The sequence below is a fragment of the Bos mutus genome, chromosome 16, assembly GCF_027580195.1.
Source record: "Bos mutus isolate GX-2022 chromosome 16, NWIPB_WYAK_1.1, whole genome shotgun sequence".
Lineage (NCBI taxonomy): Eukaryota > Metazoa > Chordata > Mammalia > Artiodactyla > Bovidae > Bos > Bos mutus.
Window position 1 is genome coordinate 535,843 of NC_091632.1, and position 24,464 is coordinate 560,306.

The 24,464-nt window shown below is 47.2% G+C and overlaps 1 protein-coding gene across 2 annotated transcripts; it reads right to left on the minus strand.

Moving 5' to 3' along the window:
* Window positions 1-14,104: 14,104 nt before the first annotated feature.
* On the minus strand, window positions 14,105-24,209 carry FMOD (fibromodulin). 2 transcript variants are annotated; one of them, XM_005891883.3, is made up of 3 exons: window positions 24,053-24,209; window positions 20,369-21,356; window positions 14,105-15,724 (listed from the first exon to the last, which is right to left on the minus strand). In XM_005891883.3, the coding sequence occupies exons 2-3, from the start codon at window positions 21,345-21,347 to the stop codon at window positions 15,573-15,575; spliced, it is 1,131 nt and encodes a 376-aa protein (XP_005891945.1). In that variant the 5' UTR covers window positions 21,348-21,356; window positions 24,053-24,209; the 3' UTR covers window positions 14,105-15,572. The 2 variants fall into 2 exon arrangements, with proteins under 2 accessions (XP_005891945.1, XP_070240621.1); XM_070384520.1 differs by lacking the exon at window positions 24,053-24,209 and adding an exon at window positions 21,462-21,591.
* Window positions 24,210-24,464: the final 255 nt, after the last annotated feature.

Sequence of the window (24,464 nt, forward strand, 5' to 3'; positions counted from 1 at the left end):
AAAGATGCTTGATATAATTTCAATTATCTTAAATTTACTGATATTTGATTTGTTACCCAAGAGGTGGTCTATCCTGGAGAATGTTCCATGTGCACTTGAGAAGAAGATGGATTCTTCTGCATTTGGATGGAATGTCCTGAAGATATCAATGAGATCCATCTCATCTAATGTATCATTTAAGACTTGTGTTTCCTTACTAATTTTCTGGGTTGATGATCTGTCCACTGGTGTTAGTGTGGTATTAGAGTCTCCTACTATTACTGTGTTACTGTCAATTTCTCCTTTTATGTCTGTTAGTGTTTGTCTTATGTATTGAGGTGCTCCTATGTTGGGTGCATAGTTATTTACAATTGTTATTTCTTCCTTTTGGATTGATCCCTTGGTTGTTATGTAGTGTCCTTCCTTACCTCTTGTAATCTTCTTTATTTTAAGGTCTATTTTGTCTGATATGAGGACTGCTACTCCAGCTTTCTTTTGCTTCCCATTTGCATGGAATATATTTTTCCATCCTCTCACTTTCAGTCTATATGTGTCTTGAGATCTGAAGTGGGTTTCTTGTAGACAGCATATATATGGGTCTTGTTTTTGTATCCAGTCAGCCAGTCTGTGTCTTTTGGTTGGAGCATTTAATCCATTTACATTTAAAGTAATTACTAATATATATGTTCCTATTGCCATTTTTTAAAAAATTGTTTGGGGTTTGATTTTGCAGATCTTTTTCTTCTCTTGTATTTCCTGACTATGTAAGTCCCTTTAACAATTGTTGTAAAGCTGGTTTGGTGGTACTGAATTCTCTTAATTTTTGCTTGTCTGAAAAGCTTTTGATTTCTCCATCAATTTTGAATGAGATCTTTACCAGTTTCAGTAATCCATGTTGTAGATTTTTCCCCTTTCAGTACTTTAAATACATCCTGCCATTCCCTTCTGGCATGCAGAGTTTCTGCTGAAAGATCATCTGTTAAATATATGCGGTTTTCCTTATACGCTACTTGTTGCTTTTCCCTTGCTGCTTTTAATATTCTTTGTGTTTAATCTTATTAGTTTGATTAGCATGTGTCTTGACGTGTTTCTACTTGGGTTTATCCTGTATGGGACTTTTTGTGCCTCTTGGACTTGATTGACTATTTCTTTTTCCATGTTGGGGAAATTTTCAATTATAATCTCTTCAGAAATTTTCGCATACCCTTTCTTTCTCTCTTCTTCTGGGATCCCTATAATTTGAGTGTTGGTGTGTTTAATATTGTCCCAGAGGTCTCTGAGACTATCCTCAGTTCCTTTCATTCTTTTTACTTTATTCTGCTTCTCAGCAGTTATTTCCACCATTTTATCTTTCAGCTCACTGATCCGTTCTTCTTCTTTAGATAATCTGCTATTGATTCCTTTTAGAGTATTTTTAATTTCAGTAATTGCGTTGTTTGTCTGTGTATGTTTCTTCTTTAATTCTTCTAGGTCTTTGTTAATTGATACTTGGCGTTTTCTCCATTCTGTTTTCAAGGTTTTTGATCATCTTTACTATCATTAATCTGAATTCTTTTTCAAGTAGTTTGCACATTTCCTCTTCATTTATCTGGGCTTCTGTGCTTCTAGTTTGTTCCTTCATTTGTGCTGTATTTCTCTGCCTTTTTTAAAAAAAAAAAAAACTTATTGTGTTTGAGGTCTCCTTTTCCCAGGCTTCAAGGTTGAATTCTTTCTTCCTTTTGGTTTCTGCCCTCCTAAAGTTGGTCCAGTGGTTTGTGTAAGCTTCGTATAGGGAGAGGTTTGTGCTGAGTTTTGTTTTGTTTTGTTTTCCTCTGATGGGCAGGGCTGAGTGAGGTGATAATCCTGTCTGCTGATGACTGGGTTTGTATTTTTGTTGTGTTTGTTGTTTGGATGAGGCATCCTGCACACAGTGCTACTTTTGGTTGGGTGATGCCAGGCCTTGTATTCAAGTGGTTTCCTTTGTGGGAGTTCTCACTATTTGATACTCCCGCCGGTTAGTTCTCTGGTAGTCTAGGGTCTTGGAGTCAGTGCTCCCACTCCAAAGGCTCAAGGCTTGGTCTCTGGTCAGGAATGAAGATTCCACAAGTGGTTTGTTATGACATTAAGTGAGATTAAAGCAAATACCCAAAAATGAGAAACCAAAGGTGAACCCCAGACAAATGGCAGTTATAGAATCAGGCAAGTAATACTTAACATAATGGAATATACATATATACACCCATAAACAAAATCAAAACAGTCCAACAAAAATAAAGTACAACAGATTGACCCAGCAAACAAAGGAAACCAAAAATGATATCTACCAGTTAAGAACAAAACTAACTAAAGCACAAACTGGAAGACAAAACTAAAGCAAGGTGCCAAGTGGGGAATAAAGAAATTAAAAATAAACTAACTAACTAACAAATATGTTGAGAGGAAAGCAAAGAAAGTAAAGAAAGAATAGATATGCAAAGTTAAATAGAGGTAGATAAAGAAGATTTATATACATTAAAGATTAACTGCAAGGGGAAGAGAACAGTAGGAAAAGCAAACAAAGGAATAAATGTAGAAAAAATAATAGGTTTAAAAATATTTTTAATTAAAATATAGAAAGAGAAAAAAAAAGTAGGAAAAAAATAAATAAAAGGAAAAATCCATAGAACTGCAAAAGGCCAACATAGAGGCAGAAGTTTATAACAACAAGAAAAAGTGTAATTGAAAAAAAAACCTCAAAACCTTAATGAGATTCCATAGTGCTAATAAAATCAACAACTACAACAGAGGAAAAAAAAGAAAAAGAAAAAAAATCCTAAAGAAACTGCAGAACAAGTCAATAGTAAATATTTTTCTTGAGTCACTGCTGTCAGGGTCCTTTCCCTCCCTGGAAGTCACAGTCCACCTCGCTCCCTTAGGGTGCCTTCCAACACTGTCTTGGTCTCTGGACCTGCTGTGGGGACAGCTCAGATTCTAATCTGGTGCTACTCCTATGTTCTTGCCTCCAATGTCCACAGCTATCAGAGCTAGTGCGTTTTCTTTTGTGAGCACTCTCAATATTCTTTTATATATTCCATAGACACAGAGTCTGCCTAGTTGATCTGCTACTTGTACAGCTGGTGGGAAGGTTTTGGGTCTTCTTCCTTAGTCACACCACCCCTGGGTTTCAATCATGGTTTTATTTCCACCTCTGCATGTGGGTCGTCCACTGGGGTTTAGCACCTGAGGCTGTCCTAGATGGCTTGGGTTTGCCCCTGTGAAGGCCAGGTGTAGACGTGGTACAGCTGCTTGGGTCACAAGGGTTCTGGCAACACCAGGTACTCAGGGAAGTTGGCAGCTAGGACAGCAGGAAATATAGTGCTCTAGGAGGGTATGGCAACCAGTAGTGGCCAATACGCTCCAGTATTCTTGCCTGGAGAAGCCCACTGACACAGAAGCCTGGCAGGCCACAGTCCAGAGGGTCTAAAGAGCTGGACACGACCGACATGACCCAGTGTGCATAGACAGAAGACTTTTTTTGTTTGTGGCAGCTCTGCCCCTGTGAGCATGTAGATGGTGCAGCTGCTTGGGTCACGGGGACCCTGGCAGCACCAAGTATGTAGGGACACGGACTGCCTCTGCCGCAGGAGTTATGGCCCTATTGGAGTCTTTTTTCGAGCCTTGGGTAGCTGGCAATCAAAAGGCCTCTTTGGCCAGTCTTTCTCCATAGCTCCGCCTATTCAGGCACTTAGAGGGCTCCCTCGCCTGGGGTCCTTCTCTGTTGTTCAGCACATCAGGCACATACAGGGGCCGCCCTGGCTGGGGTCCTACTCTGTAGTTTGGCGCATCAGTCACTTAAAGGAGCACCCTGGGTAGGGTCCTGCTCTGTAGTTCAGTGTGTCAGACGTTTGATGGGCCAGCCAGCCTCTCTAGTGCTCAGCTGCCGATCCTGGCATCTGGGGAGAGAGAGGCTATGGTGATGGTTCCACCCTCTACGTGTGACTTAGCAGTATTGCCTTGCTTCCATGGCTTCCCAGCTTTCCTCCACAGGCATTTCCCACCACAGTCTCCTCCCTCACATCCCCTTCATCCATCTCTCCACAGCCAACAGCAGCCCTCGCCATGGGACTGCTCAACAATCCCTAAACTTCAGCTCCCAGCTGCTGTGCCTTCCAGAGGACCCGCGTCCCTGTCCAGGGTTTCTATGGCTGTGGCAAGGACTGTCTGATTCTCATTCCATTTAGGCTGCCACAGGTCAGCTGTTTCACTCCCAGCCTTAAATCTTTCTACTCTGACTCTGACAATTGCCCCGCTGTGGGGATGGGACCCCTGCTTCAGTTCCCCCACCCGCCAAGGGCAGGTCCAGTCCTACTAACACTCCTGTTTCTCCCCCTGGTTCCTTCATCCTCCCGAGTTTTGCGTGGGTCTATATATTCCTTTCCAGTGGTCATGTACTCCTGTCTGCTCTCAGCTGTTGTTCTGAAAGTACTTCTGTGTCTGAAAGTGTATTCCTGATGTATCCATGGAGAAAGATGGACTCCATGTCCACCTACTCTTCTGCCATCTTGTTCTCCTCATCTGGAATACATTCTTAAATAAATGTGGTTGTTATACATCATTTTAATGCACATTTCTCACTTTATGCTTTTTTGCTAATGACATTATTTGCTGTTTATTTTATATTTATTTTAGACTAGGGAAATGAAGTTAGACAAAAAGCAAATACGAGCAATTTTTTTGAGCTCAAAATGGGTCATAAAGCAGTGGAGACAACTTGCAACATCAACAATGCATTTGGCCCAGGAACTGCTAATAAACATACAGTGTGTGGTTCAAGAAGTTTTGCAAAGGAGACAAGAACCTTGAAGATGAGGAGCATAGTGGCGGGCCATCAGCAGTTGACAGCAAACAGTTCCCAGAATCATCAGAACTGATCCTTTCGTAACTACATGAGAAGTTGCCAAGGAACTCAGTGTTGACCATTCTATTGTCATTCGGCATTTGAAGCAAATTGGAAAGGTGAAAAAGCTTGATAAGTGGGTGCCTCATGCTGCTGCTGCTAAGTCACTTCAGTCGTTTCCGACTCTGTGCAACCCCATAGACAGCAGCCCACCAGGCTCCCCCGTCCCTGGGCTTCTCCAGGCAAGAACACTGGAGTGGGTTGCCGTTTCCTTCTCCAGTGCATGAAAGTGAAAAGTGAAAGTGAAGTCGCTCAGTCATGTCTGACTCTTAGCGACCCCATGGACTGCAGCCTACCAGGCTCCTCCATCCATGGGATTTTCCAGTCAAGAGTACTGGAGTGGGGTGCTACAAATCAAAAAATCTTTTTTTTTTTTTTGAAGTGTCATCTGTTATTCTATGAAACAACAACAACACATTTCTTGATCAGATTGTGATGTGCAACAAAAAGTGGATTTTATATGACAACCAGCACCAACTGACTCAGTTGCTGGACCAAGAAGAGGCTCCAAAGCATTTCCTAAAGCCAAACTTGCACCAGAAAAAGGTCGTGGTCACTGGTGGTCTGCCGCCAGTCTGATCCACTAGCGCTGCCTGAATTCCATCAAAACCATTACATCTGAGAAGTATGCTAAGCAAATCAATGAGATGCACCAAAACCTGCAATGCCTGCAGCTAGCATTGGTCAACAGAAGGGCCCAATTTTTCTCCAGAACATCCAACCACATGTTGCACAACCAATGCTTCAGAAGTTGAACGAATTGGGCTACAGAGTTTGCCTTATCTCCACATTCATCTGACCTCTTGCCAATTGACTACCACTTCTTCAAGCATCTTGAAAACTTTTTGCAAAGAAAATGCTTCTACAACCAGCAGGATGCAGAAAATGCTTTCCAAAAGATCATGAAATCCTAAAGTACGGATTTTTATGCTACAGGAATAAACAAACTTATTTCTCATTAGCAAAAATGTGTTGATTATAATGGTCCCTATTTTGATTAATAAAGATGTATTTGAGCCTAGTTATAATGATTTAAAATTCACAGTCCAAAACTGCGATTATGTTTGCACCAACCTAATAGCACTTAGGGATGCTCCAGATTGGTTCAGTGGTGACCGGGACTAGGCAGATGGATAGGAGGATTTTTCCTTTCTTTCTGTGGTAAAACTTCTGCAACAAAATTCACCATTTATCTAGTTTCATTTTATAAAGTGAGACCATACAGTGAATCTATCGAAATACTGAGAAAGCAAATAATTGGAGGTCCTGCTTTTGGGAGCACACACTGCTTCAAAAGGCAGCATATGTCCCCCAGAACATACGGGCCCTAGGTCCCTAAGAAGAAACATACTAGTTAGATGCAATTTGAATTCAGCTTCGCCATGTACTAGCTCTGAGACTATAAGTAAGTTATTTCTCAATGCCTGTTTTCTCATCTTTACAATGAGGATAAAAAATTGTTCCATCAGTATGGTTGAGGGCATTAATATAGGTAAAGCATTTAGAAGAATGTCTGGCTCTTTGTAAGCACACAATAAATGTTATTAAATATTATTGTCATTACCATTACCAGATCAGGAGGCATTCATACAGGCTACACAATGGGAACTGAGTGAAACCGGGAATTTGATGAAGGTGTTATTTGCTTCCACCCGTTCTCCCATTTGTAATGAGCTATGGTTGGAAGTGTGGTTTTTGCTATTGCTAAAATAGTAGTTTTGTTTGGGTAGCCCCCCTGTCTCACCTGCACCCCCTTCCACCTTCACCAGGACGAGTACACAGCTCCAGGTCTAGAGCTCTGATACCCTCTGGTCCAGACCCTTACTTCGTGGCAGTTTGGGCATTATTGTTAGCAGTAATTTATTGACGGGATGACAAATTCAAATGGCTAGGGGACCTGAGATATAATTCTGCTTCCTGAGGCTCTTCTCACTCTCATTAGCCCTGCCGAGACCACAAAGGCACGAGAAATGAGGGGGTCCTTTTCACCGTGGGGCACAGTGTAATGTACCTCAGCCTGTCCTCACTTCTCGGTGTGGTCAGCCTCAAACGTCGGGGGTGGGCTGCTTTCTGCACCTTCCAGAGACACAGTTTTCCACTCTCAACACGCCGGGGACAACGGTGACGCCTGTCACCCAGGGACAGCCGCGGACTACCGCGAGGGCTGCGCGGACTCACACATCCCCAGCGATGGCGAGCTGCGACCGGGTACGGGCGTGCGGGCGCGGGTGTAAGGGCGGGCCGGGCGCGGGCGTGAGGGCCGGCAGGTGTCTGCCTACCTCCCTCCCGGATGTGGGGCGAGGGAGGAGCCCGCGGCCACTCAGCACGTCACTCAGTCCCTACGAGAAGTTGGCTAAGACCTAGACAAGCTGCGAAACGCGCTCGCTACTCGGTTTTCCTAGTTTGGCAACAGGACAGGCGCCGCAGCTTCCGCCCACTCTGGGCAGCTCGGCAACAAGCTGCTGATTGGCTGGCCGGGGGGCAGAGCGAACCAATCAAAGCCCTCCCCGACGCCCGCGGTCTGGGAGAGGAGTTAACAGAGCGGGAGAGAGAGGGACGGGCCGGCGGGGGCCGGGGGGCCGGCGGGGGCCGGCAAGCGGCCGCTGTGCCCGCCCCCTCCCTCCTGCTGCTGCTGCCGGAGCGTCTCAGGCTCTTCAATCTGAAAGTCTCCCTCGTTTCTCAGACGTCCCCCACAGCCTGACGGACGGCAAGGCTGGTGCAGGCTTTTCTGAGTCATTCTGGAAGTTCTGGGTTTATGGAACTTCCTCGGCCGTCTTTCCAAAGCCCCTCCGGATCTGAGCATTTGTTTTCCCACGTTTGTCACTAGGGCCTTCTGTCTTCTTGTCTGTGTGCACGCCCTTCTGTGTCTCACCCACCTTCTAAAACCAAATTAACCATCCGTTTTATTACACAGTACCTTATTGGCAGCAGCCTCCTAGACTTAGTAGAGTATGCATTTCTGAGGATATACATTGTGAACTCGGTAAGATAAAGCATTTCGAATAACCTTGTTCCCCACCTCAATGCACACAAACATACACACACGTACAGATTCAAAGAATTTAGTACAGTAGCAACAAGATTAAGACTCTAGAGACGGCGACAGCGTACGATTCCAGATCTGCCTTTTACTGGCTGTGTGACCTTGAGCAGGTTCTTAACCTCTCTGAACCTCAGTTTCTACCAATGGAAAATGCTAGTGGTGGTAGCACCTACTTCCTAGCATTATTATGACAAACGTCTGACATAATGCCTAATAAATTATGTTATTTTAGGTATTAATAACGAAGGAAGGAGTGTTCCTTTCCCACGTTTACTGTCAGTCCTCCATTCTTGGTTTAGGTGCTAGAGGTAACACCTAGATTCTAGGAACATGTAAAATTTCTATCATTAAAGCAATTTAAGATTCAAGTTAACACTTAGCACGTTCTCATAGCCCCCAGCATTCACATGGATCCTGCTTTTAGCTCATGAATTTTATAAAGGGAGAGACCTATTGGCAAGATAGGATTATTTTTTTCCTCAAGAACTTTATTCAAATTCGTCCCTTTCAAAAATTTTAGAACAGCAGCATCTGAAGATTTACAATAATCCCATTTTATAGGATTTAACATTCTCCTTCTTTCATGGACTTCTGAAGTGCCCTTACCTGATCTCTCCATATACTTACATTAACACCAAGATTTGATTCTTTTTCCTAAATCTCTTCTACTGAAGTCCTTTCTTGTCTTCTCAGAAACTCACCTCTTCTGCAGTCTTTGCTTCTCCTCCAAATGCTACACACTGGTCCATAGATTTTCTTCAGTGAACACAAAGGCTGGCAATTCAGTGCTCACGGACCCCTGGTGGTCGCCCTGCCGTGTTCCATCACCTGCCGTGCCCTGTTGATGTCAGAAGTGACCTTTGTTGATGTGTTGTGTTGTTAAGAACAAAAGCAATCATGTCTGGGACATCTCAGTAATCCCAAGTGCTGGTGACAGGGAGGAGGCAAGGTACACAAGGATGCAACACAAAGCATTGGGGTGTAATTCAGTGGGAAGCCAGTAGACCTGGGTTTCGGTGTTGAGTCTGTGCCATTAGGGGCAAGTGAATAAGGTCTCAACTACCCTATCTGTAAAATGGGTGAATCAGACCTGTCTCCTTACTTTATAGATATTTTGGGAAAATAGAATATACTGTTGAAGGTACTTTATATTCTGGGGGAAAAAATGTGTGTGTGTGTGTGTGTGTAACAGGCTATTAAATCTATTTTATGCCGCTATTTCCATTTGGCCCCCCAAAATGTGTTCTAACAGTTGTTATTAAGCCTTATGAACCCAGCTTTGTGCTAACTGTTATGGGCTATATGACACAATCTCTACCTTTAAAGAATTTACAATCTAACCAGGTTGCTCAACTAACACATGAAATGATGTGGGTACTGACTGTGGGATCCCCACCTCTTCTATCTTACAATAAGGGATGATCTGGTGGTGTGACAATGGAGCCGATACGTGGATGTGCCTTGCTCCAACTAGCACATCTGCTGGCCTCTTGCCTCTCCCTTTCCATCCTTGGTGGAGTATGGGGTCTTACAAACCAGCCTCTCTGCTGCCTTCACCAGTGTTCACCAGCCATGGCCTGATGCTTTGTGGCCTGAGTATGGGGAGATGCCAGTGTATTCACAGGGGCCTCCTCTCCTGCTCCCGTTTGATGCTGCCCTTCACTTATACTTCGTGTTCCTGATACTTTCCCACCTGTACCTGCCCACTGACACTGCTTACACTGTTTACAAAACTGATGTGAAGTGCCATCACTGTCATTGTAGCTACCACAGCTGCTCTGGAGTGGGCTTTGGGTGGGGCACTGGGGGTGTTCTTCCTCTGTGCCCAGCAAAAGAGGCCATTTCCTTTCCCTTTTTGCAAAAAGAATGGTGCTAGTATACACCTTCTAATCTCTATTTGCTCCCCAGGCCAGTGAGACTAGAAAAGATGCAAGTTGCTTACCTTTCCCCACAGCACAGAATCCTCTTTGGGTCTCCCTCAGCCTTCTTGGTGGAGGGACCTAATCTTTGATTGCGTGGAGGACCAGTTCTGTTGCTGCATGCTCAGCAGGCAGACTCCAGCTCCAGATTCTCAGTGCAGGACCAGCAGGGTTAGCACCTTTTCTTTTTGGGGACTGTCAACAAAGCCTCAGCATAGCCTCTAAGAAGGACTAGATCAGTGTAAGGAATAGATCATCTTTGACAATAAAAGATGAGCATGCAAATTAAAATAAATATCAGCACCAAGTCTCATCCATCAGACTGTCCAAATTACTAAAGTCTGAAGCTACTGGCATCATGGGGATGTGGAAAAATGGGGACTCAGGTACAACTGGTATGAGTACACATGGTGGCTCAGATGGTAAAAATCTGCCCATAATACGGGAGACCCAGGCTCGATCTCTAGGTCTGTCAGGAAGATTCCTTGGAGCAGGGACTGGCTAACCAGTCCAGTATTCCTGCCTGAAGAATTCCATGGATGGCGGAGCCTGATGGGCTACAGTCCTTAGGGTTCTAAAGAGTAGGACAAGACTGAGCAACTAACACTTTGGAGAGTGGTTTGACAGCATCAAGTACAGGAAAATTTGTTCGTACTTCGCAACTTAGCAGTTCCCCCCTGGGCATATATATATGCCTGTGGTTGTTAACAGGTAGTACTCCTCCCACCGCCCCCCACCTCCAGGAACATTTGGCAGCTCTGGAAATATTTTTGATTTGGACTGGGGAGGAGACAGATGCTACTGGGATCTAGTGGATAGTGGCCAGGGATGCTACTAAACATTCTACAGGCAGTCCACCCTGTCTTCCCACCCCTTCTCAACGAAAAAGTATTCAGACTCAAATGCCAGTAGTGTACTGTTAAGGAATCCTGATGTAAACTCTAGAGAGACTCTCAAATGCAGTGTCAAAGAGACAGGTAAAAGTAGGTTTACTGCATTATTTGTATCTAACATTACAGTATTGAATATAATCTAAATGTCCTCAAAAGGAGAATAGAGAAATAAAGTATTTCCACAACATGGTTGGAATGAATGAACTGGAATTTATAAGAATCGGTATGGGTCAATCGTGAACACAATGTTCACTGAAAGAAGCAGAGTAATAAGAAAGTGTTACCGTGTGAAGTTTAAAGACAGACAATTCTCTACTTCGCCTGTGGGTGTACTACAGGTTAGTTATTGTTGTCTCCACCAAATTCCACAGCAAGAACCTGGAGACCTTTACATTCATTCTTTCATGAATGTAAAGGTGCATACTAAATGCACCAGCAATTAATATTATCTGTCTCAGGGTTTTGCATAAAGAAAAAATTTGTTGAATGTTTGAGCTGTGCTCATAGAAAGATAAGACAATGATCTGCCTTCTTTTCTTGCCTTCCCTCTGTGATCTGCCTTTCTGCCTGTCTTTCCATGGCTCAATTTGGAGAGGGTCCTGGAACTTGGATGATAAAACACTGAATCTTCATTTTTCATGCAGCTAACTGAAATTTAGCATTCCAGTTATGAAGGTACCAAGTGATATCAATATTAGCAACCTGAAGCTTTGTAACCCACTGAACTTGGGTCTATTTTCATATCACGTCACAGTCACTGAAGATACTTAGAAATGCCACGTGCTCATCCGCACTTCGAAATGACTGTGGTTAGATTTGTTGCTGGATCTCGTCATTTATTACGTGAATATGCAATTTTGATAACTGTATTTCAATGTAATTGGTTTTCTTTGGAATCCAATGCATTTTATTTTATACCTTTAAAAACATTTTGAGAAAAGGTCCATAGGCTTTGGCAGACTGCCACAAAGGTCAGGACTCCCTGGTTACACCATACCTTCTGATGTTTTGATTATTTGTTATGTGTCCAATGTACTGATCTGAGCCAGGTAGGAGAAAGTGGGAATAGACTGCTGCCTTTAAAGATTTCAGGAAAGGGTCTGATGGTGTGAAGTGAGATGCTGCCTACTACTTGCTGGAAGACAGGAATGTGAGATTGAGCTGGGGCTTTGGAATGTTAGTAAAGCTTCTTGGTACTTGTGTCTGAAATAGAATAAAGGCAGTAGATGGTTTTAGCCCTGCCTACAGCTCTAGTCTCGTTGTTCCTTGTCATTGTGCCCCCAGCCATGTCTGTTGTCTTTCGGTGTCTAGGGGCCTCCCTGCATTAGGAAGTCTATGTATTCTGTTAGCTGTGCTGGACTCTCCGCTCATCTCTTCATCTCCCTTCGTATCTGAGTAACTGCTCCGGTCCTCCAGTCTAGGCCAGGCCTCTAGATACTCCTCATGTAAACCCGTCTTCATCTCCTTTACAGCCCTTTCTCGTTTGTAACTATGTGGTCTTCAGGTGATTCTTTAGTTCAGGGCTTGTCACCACACTGGATTATAAATCCCCAATGGCAGGGAAGGCTTGCTTTTGTTGTCTACAGTATCTCCATTGCCTGACCAAGGGCTCATTGTAAGTATTTATTGATGAAGAGTGAATTTTAATTGGAAAATTTATTAAAGGATTGTGAATACTAGCAGAATGAATTTAGGTCCACAAAAAATAAAGTCAGATGGCCTCTGCCAACTTGTGACACCCCATCTACCACCAAGTCTCCTCCATACTCCAGTAGTTCTGCATATACCAGTAACTGTGAGGTCTTCAGGCTAGCACGGTAGAGACAGGATAGCAAGACTGGCAGCCTGGGGATGGCCTGGGCACAGATCCTGGCCTTGATGCTTCCTTTCTGGGTGACTTCAGCCTCTATGTGCCTGTCTTTCCACCTATAAAATATTGAAATTAATAGCTCCTCTGGCATAGAGTGTTTAGGAACGCTAACGAGGCAACCTAAGTAAAACACCTAACCCATAATAAGTGGCAGCTTAAAGGAAGAGAGCTGACTGAGCCTGATGGATAACCCAGTCCTGCTGCCAACTTGAGAAGCCCTGGATTTAGAAATCAGGGAAGCCTTGCATCACGGCTGAGCCTGGCTCTGGATTCTTGCCCTGCAGTCTTGGTTGGGATATTCATGAGAGCTGCTAAAAAGCAAAACTGAGAGCCAAGGGATGCCTCCTTGCAGCGTGGCGGGACCCCTTTCTGTGTGACCATGTCTCCACCTCCTTCATGTGACATCTCCCCGAACTGGTGCACCAAGGCAGATGCACTGACCTTGCTGTGCTTGAAGAGAGGTGGATGGCTAAAGTTGTGACTGATCTTTTTGCATTCTCAAATCCCTGGTTAACTCTTGCTCCTGAGGATTATAATCAAATTAGCTCACTCTGGCTTCAGATGAAGTTGTATCGTTTGTAACACGCTTGGCACAGAATTTCACAGAATTCATTAGTAAATGTATTCAGTAAATAATATATTCAGCTCAATAAATATCAGTTGTGGTTATTTCTCTATTAGAAAATGATGATTTGTCCTAAAAGCACAAGGCTAGCCAAGCCTCCTGACTTACATAACAGTTGCTAAGCATCGTGTTCTTAAAGGCTTTCAAGTAATGTGCATTGAGAGGTTGAACGAAAGAGCAGATGGGTTGTGCTGTGCTGTGCCAAGTTCTTTGTGAATCCTGTCCGATTCTTTGTGACCCTTTGGACTGTAGCCCGCCAAGCTCCTCTGTCCATGGGATTCTCCAGGTATGCATACTGGAGGAGGTTGCCATGATCTTCCTGATTCAGGAATGGAACCACGCTACTGACTGCTTAGTTTCCTCTTTAAGGCGCTTTGCAGTACTTGACTGCCCTCAGTTCTGCATGGTTGCCACTAGAGGGCAGGGGCACTTAAGACAATACCCTAGACCCACCAGTGCCAGAATTACTGGGTAGACAAGGGAGAATGGTTGAAGGAGAAAAATGTTAGAAGGACTTGGTGGGGTTGGGGGGGTGCGATGGGGGTGGGGGGTGGGGGGGGCGATGAGGGGGCGGGGGGACTGGAAAGCAAAAGAGTTTTTTTCTTTATCTCTTGGGGACCAAACAGAAGGAAATGTGAAGCTAGTGAAATTGAAGTTAGATTTAAAGAAGAACTTCCAGAGCACAAAGTTTTCTGTAGAGATACAGGTGACTTACAAAAACAAAAAACCCTTAGCTACATCTGCCCAAGCAGAATAGATGAGAATGTGAGCTCCTCCAGTCTGAGGCCTATGTGATGGCAGTAGGTCCCCTTAAAGTAATCTTTCTCTGTGTTTGCCTTAAATGACTCCATTCTTGCACGTGCAATTGTAAAATAACTTTATTGGTTGGGTTAGCCACCACTCATGCTTTTCCTGTAATAAGGATCCTTTATAGAGGCATGATGGTGTCCACATGCAGATGCTTTCTGAAGAGCCCTGGGGCAAGGGGCAGCCTTGCCCCTCACATCAGAGCTTCTTTGTTGAAATGAGCTGGTTTGGCTTTTGTGGATTTGAGGTTCTGGAGCCAAGAACATAGTTCAAGGATCCCCTCTTCTTTCTTCAGGGAACTGCTTCAAAGCATACACGGTATCAGGGAAGCAACGGCATCTGTGCAGGGAGCTCTCCTCAAGCAGTCTCTGCCCATGGCTGCCCAGATGGCCCCATCCCAGTGGTACCCCACAAAGCAGGGGTTAGGTCCCCAGGCAGCACTACTTTCAGAAACGGGAAAGATTAATTGCTCTCCAGCCAAGCTATAAAGCAACAGCCAGCTTCAGTAACGAGGGTGGCAAGTCCAGGGCTGGTTGGAGTCTGTCTCTCCAATCAGGTTATTGACCTTTCTGCTTGCATAAGAGGACAAATTACCTCTCTCATACTTTGAGAGCCACATGGCCTCTGCCTTTGAAGATAAAAACTCAAGTAGGGAGCTGCTGGGAATGCAGAGAGTGCTGGGCAAGAATGACACTCCTGGGCTGCCTCCTCAGTTCAGCCAATTCAAGGTGTATTTGCCTCCACTATGGATGCTGGTAATACGCAACATCAGGTCGCTTTCCTTTTCTGAAGTCTGACCCACCTTCAGAGAACTGCCCAGTTGTTAAAATACAGCCCCACGCATTTAGCTAAGTCTGAGGTTGGCTGTCTCCTCCCACGTCAAGCCTGGAATATTGTCATCACACTGGTGACCTGTGGTGAAAAGGTGACTCTTGGTGTCCTTCCAGCCTCAGCCACCAGTGTGAGTTCTCTGCGCAGTCACTGGGCAGCTGTGCATACGCCTTGGCTTCTCCTGCCTCTACCTAAGATGTCTGTGGGGCATGGTTGAGTGGATGAGGTGGACTGAGGAGGCGGCAGTCGGGCAAGAGGTATATCTGAGAAGCAGCAACTGGGAGCCCAGAGTATCGGCACGACCAGCCCAGCATGCGGGGGAGCAGTCAGGTGCTGCCTTCAGAGTCAGACATTACTTCAAAAGCACAGTTATTCTATTGCTCAGGCAATGGTTCAGGACACTGGATCACTGTGAAGACCTTGAGGGTAATGAGATTTCGGGGACTGGGACTTCAGGGTTTACACCTTCTGCCAACCACTTCTGTCTTGGAAACAGACGTGTCATGTCCCTCAGCAGAAAGCTGCCTGTCCCCTGACTCCACCTAAAACTGCCTACAGGGAAGAAGACTAGAGAGAGAGCCCATGGACCTCTGTCACACGGTCTGTCCCAGACCTTCCATCAAAAGCCAAACCAAACCATCAAGCCAAATGCAAAGAGGCGTGGGGGCATGGCCCTGCGCCCAGTGGCGCTCAGATCTCGATGAGGCTAGCCAGGCGCAGGCAGAGGGGCGCGTCAGCGGGCATGGCGCTGCGCTTGATCTCGTTGCCGTCCAGGCGCAGCACCTGCAGCTTGGAGAAGTTCATGACATCCACCACGGTGCAGAAGCTGCTGATGGAGAACTCTGTGGGGACAAGAGGGGTGGGGATGGGGAGAGCCCAGATCAGGGTCCTGGGACCACAGGAAAGCCCCACGGTGTCTGTGAAGCTTCTAAGAGGAAGGGAGAGCTTGGCTGGGTGGGGCAGGAGCTTCCCAGGATCGGAGTCAAACTTGCACCCGTTGGGGAGCAGAGCCAGGGATAGAGTGAGGTCCCCGCCTGCATAGCTCAACCTCCTTACCCACGCCCCCCATGCCCCAAAACCCTGGAAGGTCCCTCCTGGCAGGCCTTGGTCTTTTCCCCTCTGCAGGCAGCAGGTGGCAGCAGAAGGTAGTCAAAGAGGAACCCTAGCAGCTTTGAAGTTCTCCCTTGATTGTGTTTGAAGAGGAGGGCGTTTCCCAATTGCTTTGAGAAGGAAGACTGGGTAGGTGGAAGGACTTAAATCTTGAATATTCCCTAACAGTTTGCAGATAGAGAAAGTGGAAAGAAATTAAAGAGAGAAAACTTGGACTGAGAAACAAGTGCCTCTGAGTGCAGAGCTTTGAGGGGGTTGTCCCATGTACATTCTGAGTACAAAGGAGTGATCTCCACCCTGAGGTTTAAGGAGATAGATGAACAGAGCTGCCACGGAGCTCAAAAGTCAAATAATTTCCTTGCCTCTTGCATTTAATATGATTAGTTTACTCTCCATTTTTGTAATCTCAAAAGAAGTTTGAAGATTCTCCCCCAACCCTCCAAGTCCTGTAATCCTAATAGATACAATCGTTCTGTTTGGTTTAAACACAAGTCCTTCAGCTACCACTCACCCGGTTCTCCTTCTGCTTGTTCTCTTGGACAAATCAACTACCTCTGTCTCTATCCTACTGGGTCAGGAACTTGGAGGATTAAAACAAGAGCTCAGCTAGAACTCCAGCCTGCGTGCGTGCTAAGTTGCTTCAGTCATGTCTGACTCTGCAACTCCATGGTCCCACCAGGCTCCTCTGTCTGTGGGATTCTCCAGGCAAGAATGTTGGAGTGGGTTGCCATACCCTCCTCCAGGGGATCTTCCCACCCCAGGGATTGAACCCACATCTCTTATGTCTCCAGTATTAGCAGGCAGATTCTTTACCACTAGCACCACCAGGGAAGCCCCAAAACTCCAGCAGGGACAGCAAAAGTTACCACCGAAAAGCTGCTGGCACCCTAGAGGCTGCCTTCAATATGGTATGTGAGAGCATCAGAAAGATGGCTCGGTTCCAAAGGGACCTTGGGTAAGGTTATTTGTCAGGACTTGGTAGGCTGCATCTGGAGGGCTGTAACACTTAGGCAGACTCAGAGCTTGGCTTGCTTTTGCTTCCACCAGAGGCATTCCTCTGCTTGCCACAGTGGTCAGGAGCTGTGTGTCAGCCTGGAGCTGGGCAGGAGGAGTGGGAGGAAGGCTTTCCTGATTCTCTTCCTGGGGTGACTGTCAAAGGCACTGTGGTTATGGGTATGGAAAGTAAGTTCTCTATGGAGAGCTTAGATAGATGAAGCAATTGTTTTTGAAATTAGCACTAGCGATTGTTCTCAGTCTCTGTTAAGAACTGACCAAGAGGAGATGGGGTAAGTCTGCAGCCAATTAACATGTGCTACAAACGTAAGACAGAAAAACCAAAGAATAATGAAAATAATGGGAAATATCCTTCTTTAGAGAACACTCGGGGAGGGTTGGGTGGAGACCCGGAATGCTTTTGGATGTTCCCTTTCTGGTCCCAGGCAATAGATCAAGTGACGTCTGAGGGACAGGTTGCGGCAGAGTCGAGGCTGAGTCAAGTCTGGGTCCATGGTGTCTGCATGAAACGGGCAGAGTGGGTTGGGCTGGAGAGAAAAACGAAGTGGCCTGGCTTGAATATCACTTCCAGCTATATTGGGCGACTGCACTTAGAGGTTCCACAATGGATTCTCTACACCAGCCTGGGGCCTTCAGACTGTCTGCTGAAGTCCTGGCTCCCAACTGTGCAAGTATAAATATGGGGCATATTTAGGAGTTGCTCAACACTCAGCATATATAGATTCTATCCACACGTTGAGCACTGTGAGCCCCGTGTTAGTCCTCTCTAAGTTCGTAAATAGGACAGGGGCTTCTGCTTCGAGATGCTGGAGGACACTTTCCATCCCAGATTAAATTTTGACATAAGTTTTTCCAAATTCCTCCTGGTGTACTGGCCCTGTTCCACTGGATCCCAGAGCTACTGAATAACATTCTGAGCTGTGTTTCTTGCTGTTGCCAGGCTGGAAAAACTGAGGGAGGCATTAGTGGAAGAAAGAAACAGGGAGGGAGAGAGCCAGGCTTAATTCCCCTGCATTCAGCTCCTGTCTTTTTAGCTCTCTTCTCAAAGGGTTGCTTCAATCCTACCTTCATTACCCACCCCCGCTCTGGGTCCCCTGCAGGGAGACCTCCTTCACATTTGCCCAGATGAGTGGCTGAGCTTGGGGAACTCACTTTCCTGCTGGTGGTCTGAATCAGAGATGTACTCCTTCCTTTCTCAGACAGAGAAGCCTGGCTCTCAGTCCTCTGATGTTAAAGGCAGAGGCTATATTACATGATCTGGGTGACCTGAAGAGATTGCTTTTTCTTCTCTGTGTCTCAGTTTCCCCATCTTTGCAATGCAAAAGATAAAATAAAACTTTATCTGGCAACGTCAAAGTGGCAATGAGGGGAAAAGTTTATAAATATAGTTACTGTGTGTTGAAAAGCAAGTGCTTTTTCAGTTATGTGCCAGGTCCCAAATCAAAGCCTTCAATGTACTAATCCACTAATTAAGAAAAATAAGGTGCTGGTGTTATTTACCCCCAAAAAAAGGACTAAGAGGGAGACAACCAGATACAGGAGCTTTGGCTTAAACTGCACAAGAAGGGATTTGGGGTAGACACTGAACATTTTTAGATTTGACTTAGGAAAAACTTTCTTGCAAGACCTTAGGACGCTTAACTAATGTGATTTTATCTTTGGCAGAGCTTTTGGAAGAAGTGAACCACCTTATATTTAAAGGACATATGTGGTTCTGCAAGAAGGCAGACTGACAAGATGCTGTGATGGAGTCTTTTCCACCCCAAGATTCACTGGTTATACAGTTCGGCAGTAACTATTGGCTTCTCTCCATTGACAGCTGCTCTTCTGTCACATTTTCAAGGTCAAACTCTGGTAAATCACAGCATACTATATGACATTTCTGTTATGACACTCCGCCTGGATTCAGAGTGGGTAGCAGGTAAGTAGTGGTGACTTCTGGGTGGGTTGATAGACAGCTACAAGTAAATGTCAAAGCTTCTACATCACGAAACATATGAGAGATTAGAGAACGCTGCCTTGGGAATAGGAAGACCTTCCCCAAAGAAAGAGAGACTTTAAATACAGAACAGTTTTCGGTGTACATGATGGTGTCTTGCACTTCAAAGTAGAGAACCAGACACCTTTTCAGCTTGCCCACCCATGGTCCACCTCTGGGACCGGTGCCTCTCTCACTCGGGGGGCTGTCTGGCTTGTTAACATCTTGCCAAGTGAGTGATCTGTTCTGTGAGCACAGGGAGAGAGAAGGATCCATGGAGAGGTTGTGGCCTCAGTCCTATCTGTGCTTTGATGCTGCGACGGTGCTGTTTGCTCTCAGCAGGCTTTACTTCAAAGCCCTCTGCCAATGGCCATTAATGAGTCCTTCCTCCCTCAGGGAGAGAGGTACTTTGCTGCAGAGGAGGAGAAGTAAATGCTGGCTCAGCACTTTCCAGCTGGGCTGAGACGTCAGAGGCTCTGGTGCAGTGTAAGCACATTCTGAACACAAGACCCAGAGAGGGACCGAAAGGCACCTGGACAGTCCAGTCGGAAATGGAGACTTTGGTTCTCGCGGACAGACAGGCCATCCGTGGGCCTTGTGGGGAGTGTTGGGGAGGCCTTGTGCTTGCTCGCCACTGCAGGGTTTGGCAGGGGTCAAGCTCGTGTCACCCAGGGAGCCCTCTGCCCTGCCACCAGGGGCTCCTCGTGCTCCTGGAGAGCCAGCCAGAGCAAGTGCCGCACGCAGCTCTTAGAGGCTGCAAATTCCCACCCACCGGCTGCATGTTTAAAACACAAGCACCCAAGCATAAGACTGGGCTGATCGGGGGGAAACAGAGAGCTCGTCCTCTCTGGAGTCAATGAGAAAGTACAGATACCATGGTTTCTTAGCAGCCCACTTTCCTCCTCAACTTAAATGCCCCTGTCTATGAATCACCCCCTCCCAAACCTCTCCAAACTCATTTCTCACAGCTTGGCACATGACCCCTTCCTGTGAGACACGGGAATCTCCTAGCCGTCCCCTCAAAGTGACTTGGTAAATGACCGGTCCCTTTGTGGCGATGGCGCCTCTAAGGATGGCTCGGTCCTATGTTCCTCCAGCCCATACCCATTTATCTCTCAGGACCTAAATTTAGACTTACCTCTTCTGAGAATTCTTCTTCCATACCAACCCACTCCCCAGTGACTTTTCCTAGCACTGCCATGCAGTCTAAGAGTATGCCACAATGTACCACTTTGTATGGGGATGTGGCAGGGTTCTCAACTTGCTTCATCAATATTCTTTGGTTCTCCTACTTCTAATTCTTCTGTGTTGCCCCCAGCACTCAGGATCAGATCTTTCCAATGCAACAGACAGCACTCCCCACTCCCCTTTGCCAGCGTCTCACCATTGATCCTATTGCCTTGGAGGTAGAGGTTCTCCAGGTTGGTGCTGACTGGGGGGATCTTCTGCAGCTGGTTGTAGGAGAGGTCGAGCTCAAGGAGGCTGCTGGAATTGAAGGTATTTGAGGCCAGGCCATTGTTGGTGAGGCTGTTGTGGGATAGCCGCACATACAGCAGCTTGGGTGACCCCCGGAAGTAGCTGTCGGGGACTGAGAAGACGTTGTTGTGCTCCAGGTACAGCTGCTCAAGGGCTGAGGGCAGTCCATCAGGTACCTTCCTAAGGTGGTTGTAGCTCAGGTCCAGCAAGATCAATGATCGGAGGCCTTTCATAGAACTGCCCACTTCCTGGATCTCATTGTGATGAAGGTACAAGGCTGTGAGGTTCTCCAGCCCCTCCAGCGCATTGTTGGGGACCCTTGAGATCTGGTTGTGGTCAAGATGGAGCTCTCTCAGGGACCGAGGCAGTGGGCTGGGTATCCGGGTCAGGTTGTTGTGGTCCAGATACAGCCTCTCCAGGTGCCTCAGCTTGGAGAAAACCTTCTTGCCCACCTTATCACTGGTGATCTGGTTGCCATGGAGAGCAATCCAGAGCAGCCCAGTGGCATTGTCGAAGACACCCTCCTGGATGGAAGAGATCTGGTTGTTCTGGAAGTAGACGTATTTCATGCGGGAGGGGACGAAGGGCAGGTACTTGAGATTGCGATTGTCGCAGTACATGGCTGTGGGGAAGTTGGGGGGACAGTCGCACTCCTGGGGGCAGTCTCGGGGCTCTGGTTGGGGTGGAGAGCCGTAAGCATAAGCTGGACCTTCTTCTCCCCCGTAGGGGTAAGGCTCATAAGGCTCATAGGGGTAGGGGTCATAGGGATCGTCGTAGGTGGACTGCTGGTTGCGGAGGAATTGAAACCACCAGTGAGAGTCTTCCTCATATTGGGCCCAGGAGAGGGAGCAGAGCCCTGCCAGCAGCAGGATGGACGCCCACTGCATTTTGTGTTTCTGCAAGAAGGGAGAGAAAATAGAGGAATCAGGTGTGAAGGAGACTCCAGGGAGTCAGAGAGGCAGAAGAGGTGAGCCTTGGGCTTTGAGCTCTGCAGACCTGACCTTCAGCAGAAAGCAGCTCCGAGCAGAGTCCTTGCTCCGCCTCCTCTGGGCCTGTCCCAGCACTGCCTCTACGTGCTGGTCCGGATGAGCCTTGGCTCCCTGGGGGAGCTAGGTGCACTTCCCTCTGCTCGAAGAGTCACAGAAACAGAGCCTTTGAGATCAGAAGGAGCTTGAATGGAGGTATTGCTTTTCTTTTTTTCTTCAGAGAGCAGGCCCATAGGCACCTCTAGCAACCTGAAGGTACTGTTAGGGAAGCGAGAAAGCCCACAGCAACTTCCATGGGAGTGGGGGTGGTGGTGGGTTCTATTTGGGCCTGAATTTACATCCAGTTTGAACTCCCCAGGGAATAATGTTTGCCAAGAGTCCAAGGAAAAAACCCTCTGGCTCTTTCCATATCTCTGGGAAACACCCAGGAGTGGCTTGAGGTCTCAAAGGGGAAGATCTGAACTACTTGGGAAGTTCTGGTTTTGAGTCTTTGGGGAAGGGTGTGGTCCCCTGCAGCCATCACAAGGCTTGGGCTTGTGGTACCAGCATCTGTAACAGTGCCAGAACCTGTAACGGTCTACTGGTGGGGAAACTCTCTGGTTGGCAGTTTGTGGCTATACTTGCAACTTGGCTGGCAAGGGCCATCATACAGCAGTTACAGATTCTCTTCAGAGGGGCTGTGGCCCCCCAGTGTGGCCCTTGTGTTCTAGAAGGGGTATTGAGAGCATGAAGTCTTAGTGCCCTGGGCTGTCTTCCATGGCATCTAGTAAAGTGTTAGTACTTCTCACGCTCCGCCATGGACATTATGCCAGAGCCAGCTGAGGCCAAGAGAGATAACAAGGAACATCAAACAATGGAACAGGAACTGAAGACTCTTGAGTGTTCCCAGGGGAACGTGACTTTAGAATGGGATTCTGGCGTCCTGCTCTCCCATCCGAAGCCCTTGGTGATGACCTCTGGGTTACCAGTCTCTGTAGCCAGGCCCCACATTGCCTGGCAGCTCACTGCTTTTGAGCTTGTGTGCTAGTGAGACGAAAGCAGGTGAGGCTTGGAGAGAAGTGTGAGTCTGATGTCCCCTGAGGGGGAAGCTGAAGGCGTGGAAGAGGAGGGTGGCCTGTCCGGCTGGATGTCTTACTCTGGATACCGACAGCCAGAGCACCGCACAGCCCTTACGAGCAATGAGCACCTTCCAGAGGGGTGAGTGTCACCCCTGGGTAGAGAAACTTTAGAACCTTTCTTGGTCTGGGCATAGTCACATATGCTGTTCATGGTGCTGTTGGCCCTTGCTGGGGACAAGAGAAAGAAAGGACTCTAAAAGCCAACGTCGAAGCCCATGAGCTGATGAGAAGGCCCCTGGGGGTAACAGTCAGTCTGATCCCTTTCTGGCCACCGTCTCCCTCAGACCTCTCTGTCCGCTGCGAGCAAGTCCCTCGGGCCTGCTTCATCCCAGTAGCCCATGGGCTCCAGGAATGAGGTGCCTCACTCATCTTCAGCAGCCTCAGACAAAGAGCCCACAGTGTTCCTGGGGAGCCTCCCCAGCCGCCCACTGCCTGGGCACGCTGGCTGGGCCCTGGCACTGCCCAGGAGAAAACGGATAGAGTGGCCCACTGCCAGCAGCACATTTTTCCATGCTCGGCTCTGGGCTGCTGCAGGCCCAGGGTGGCTGTCTGGAGGTTGGCACAGTGAGCCTCTGTGTCCATTTCTCCTTCCAAACTAGGCACCTTGGCAGGCAAGAGCAGCCCTCCTCTTCAAGCCTTCCAGGGCTGTGCATCCTGCGCACTCGACTCTCTTTCGGTGTCATGACTGCTGAAAGGGGTTGTTGGGGACCTTGTGCCTCTCTTTACCCCTTCCCTATCTCTTAGCAATGTTGCTCCAGGCTTTATATTCTTAAATCCTTTCCACCTCACCCCCAATGCTAGAGACATTCCTGTGCTCCAAGTTTTGTGAGGTGGAAAGCTTCTAGGACTGGTACTTTCTGAGTTGGGGGGAGCTTACTCAGGAGTTACTGCTGTTCTTTCATTTTCCATTCTAGAGAAGCATGTCTCCTTCCTATCAGAGTCCAGGGTGTCAAACCAAAAGCTGCTTTGTAACCTGAATTAGGTCCCCATTTCACAGTTCCTTGGACCTGGTCAACTCTCAACACTTCTGTGTGTTTTTTCCCTTTCACCCCAACAACATACAAGCACACACACACACACACACACACACACACACACACTACACAAAATTCCCTCTCCCCTCATATAAGAGTGTTTAGGTGCCTCAGCCCCTCTGAAGAGACTGCAGGGCACAAATCTAGGATGGTGGACTTTCTGAGTAGTAGTGGGGCAGAGCTGGCTTCCCCAGATACCTGGCACTTCACTTTTTCACACCTGAAAGCTGAAGGTTCCCCAGCAGTCAGAAAGGAACTGTCGGACAAAGGTGGCATGTGGGAACTCCCTCCTCCAGCTCCCTTTCCCTGCTCTAGCATCCTGGGACGTGGTCCAGATGGGGAAGAAAGAATTGTTCCTTCTGCCCTGGGCCCTGTCCCCTCTCCCCAGCCTCTTTCCTTTGCTCCTTTAATGGAACTACCAGGGACAAAATCTGAAGGAAAATGACAGACTTACCTTGAAGTTGAATCTTTCAGAGAGTGACCACGTCCCTCTGTCTGGCCTCCTTGGTTGGAGAGCGTGTGAGCAGGAGAGGAGTGACTGTGTCTACTGAGAGTGTGCGCGCCTGTGCCAGGCCAGGGCCCGCCCCCAAATTCCTAATCAGACGTCGTGAAGAGAGAGGTTGAGGAGCCCAGATCCTGGCTTTCTCAGCGCTGCTGCAGAGGCGGAGCTCACACTCAACCGCTCAAAATTGCTATAAAAACCACCTTCTTTCCACTCACTTATCTTCCCTGAAGCATTGGCAGCTTGGGGTCTCTTTCTGCTGAATGAGTTAATGGCGCTCTGGAGGTTATTTGTACAGTCTCTTACAAAGGCCTGGATTTCTCGTTAAACCCATAGGGCAGATGCAGGGATAGGGAGGGCCAGG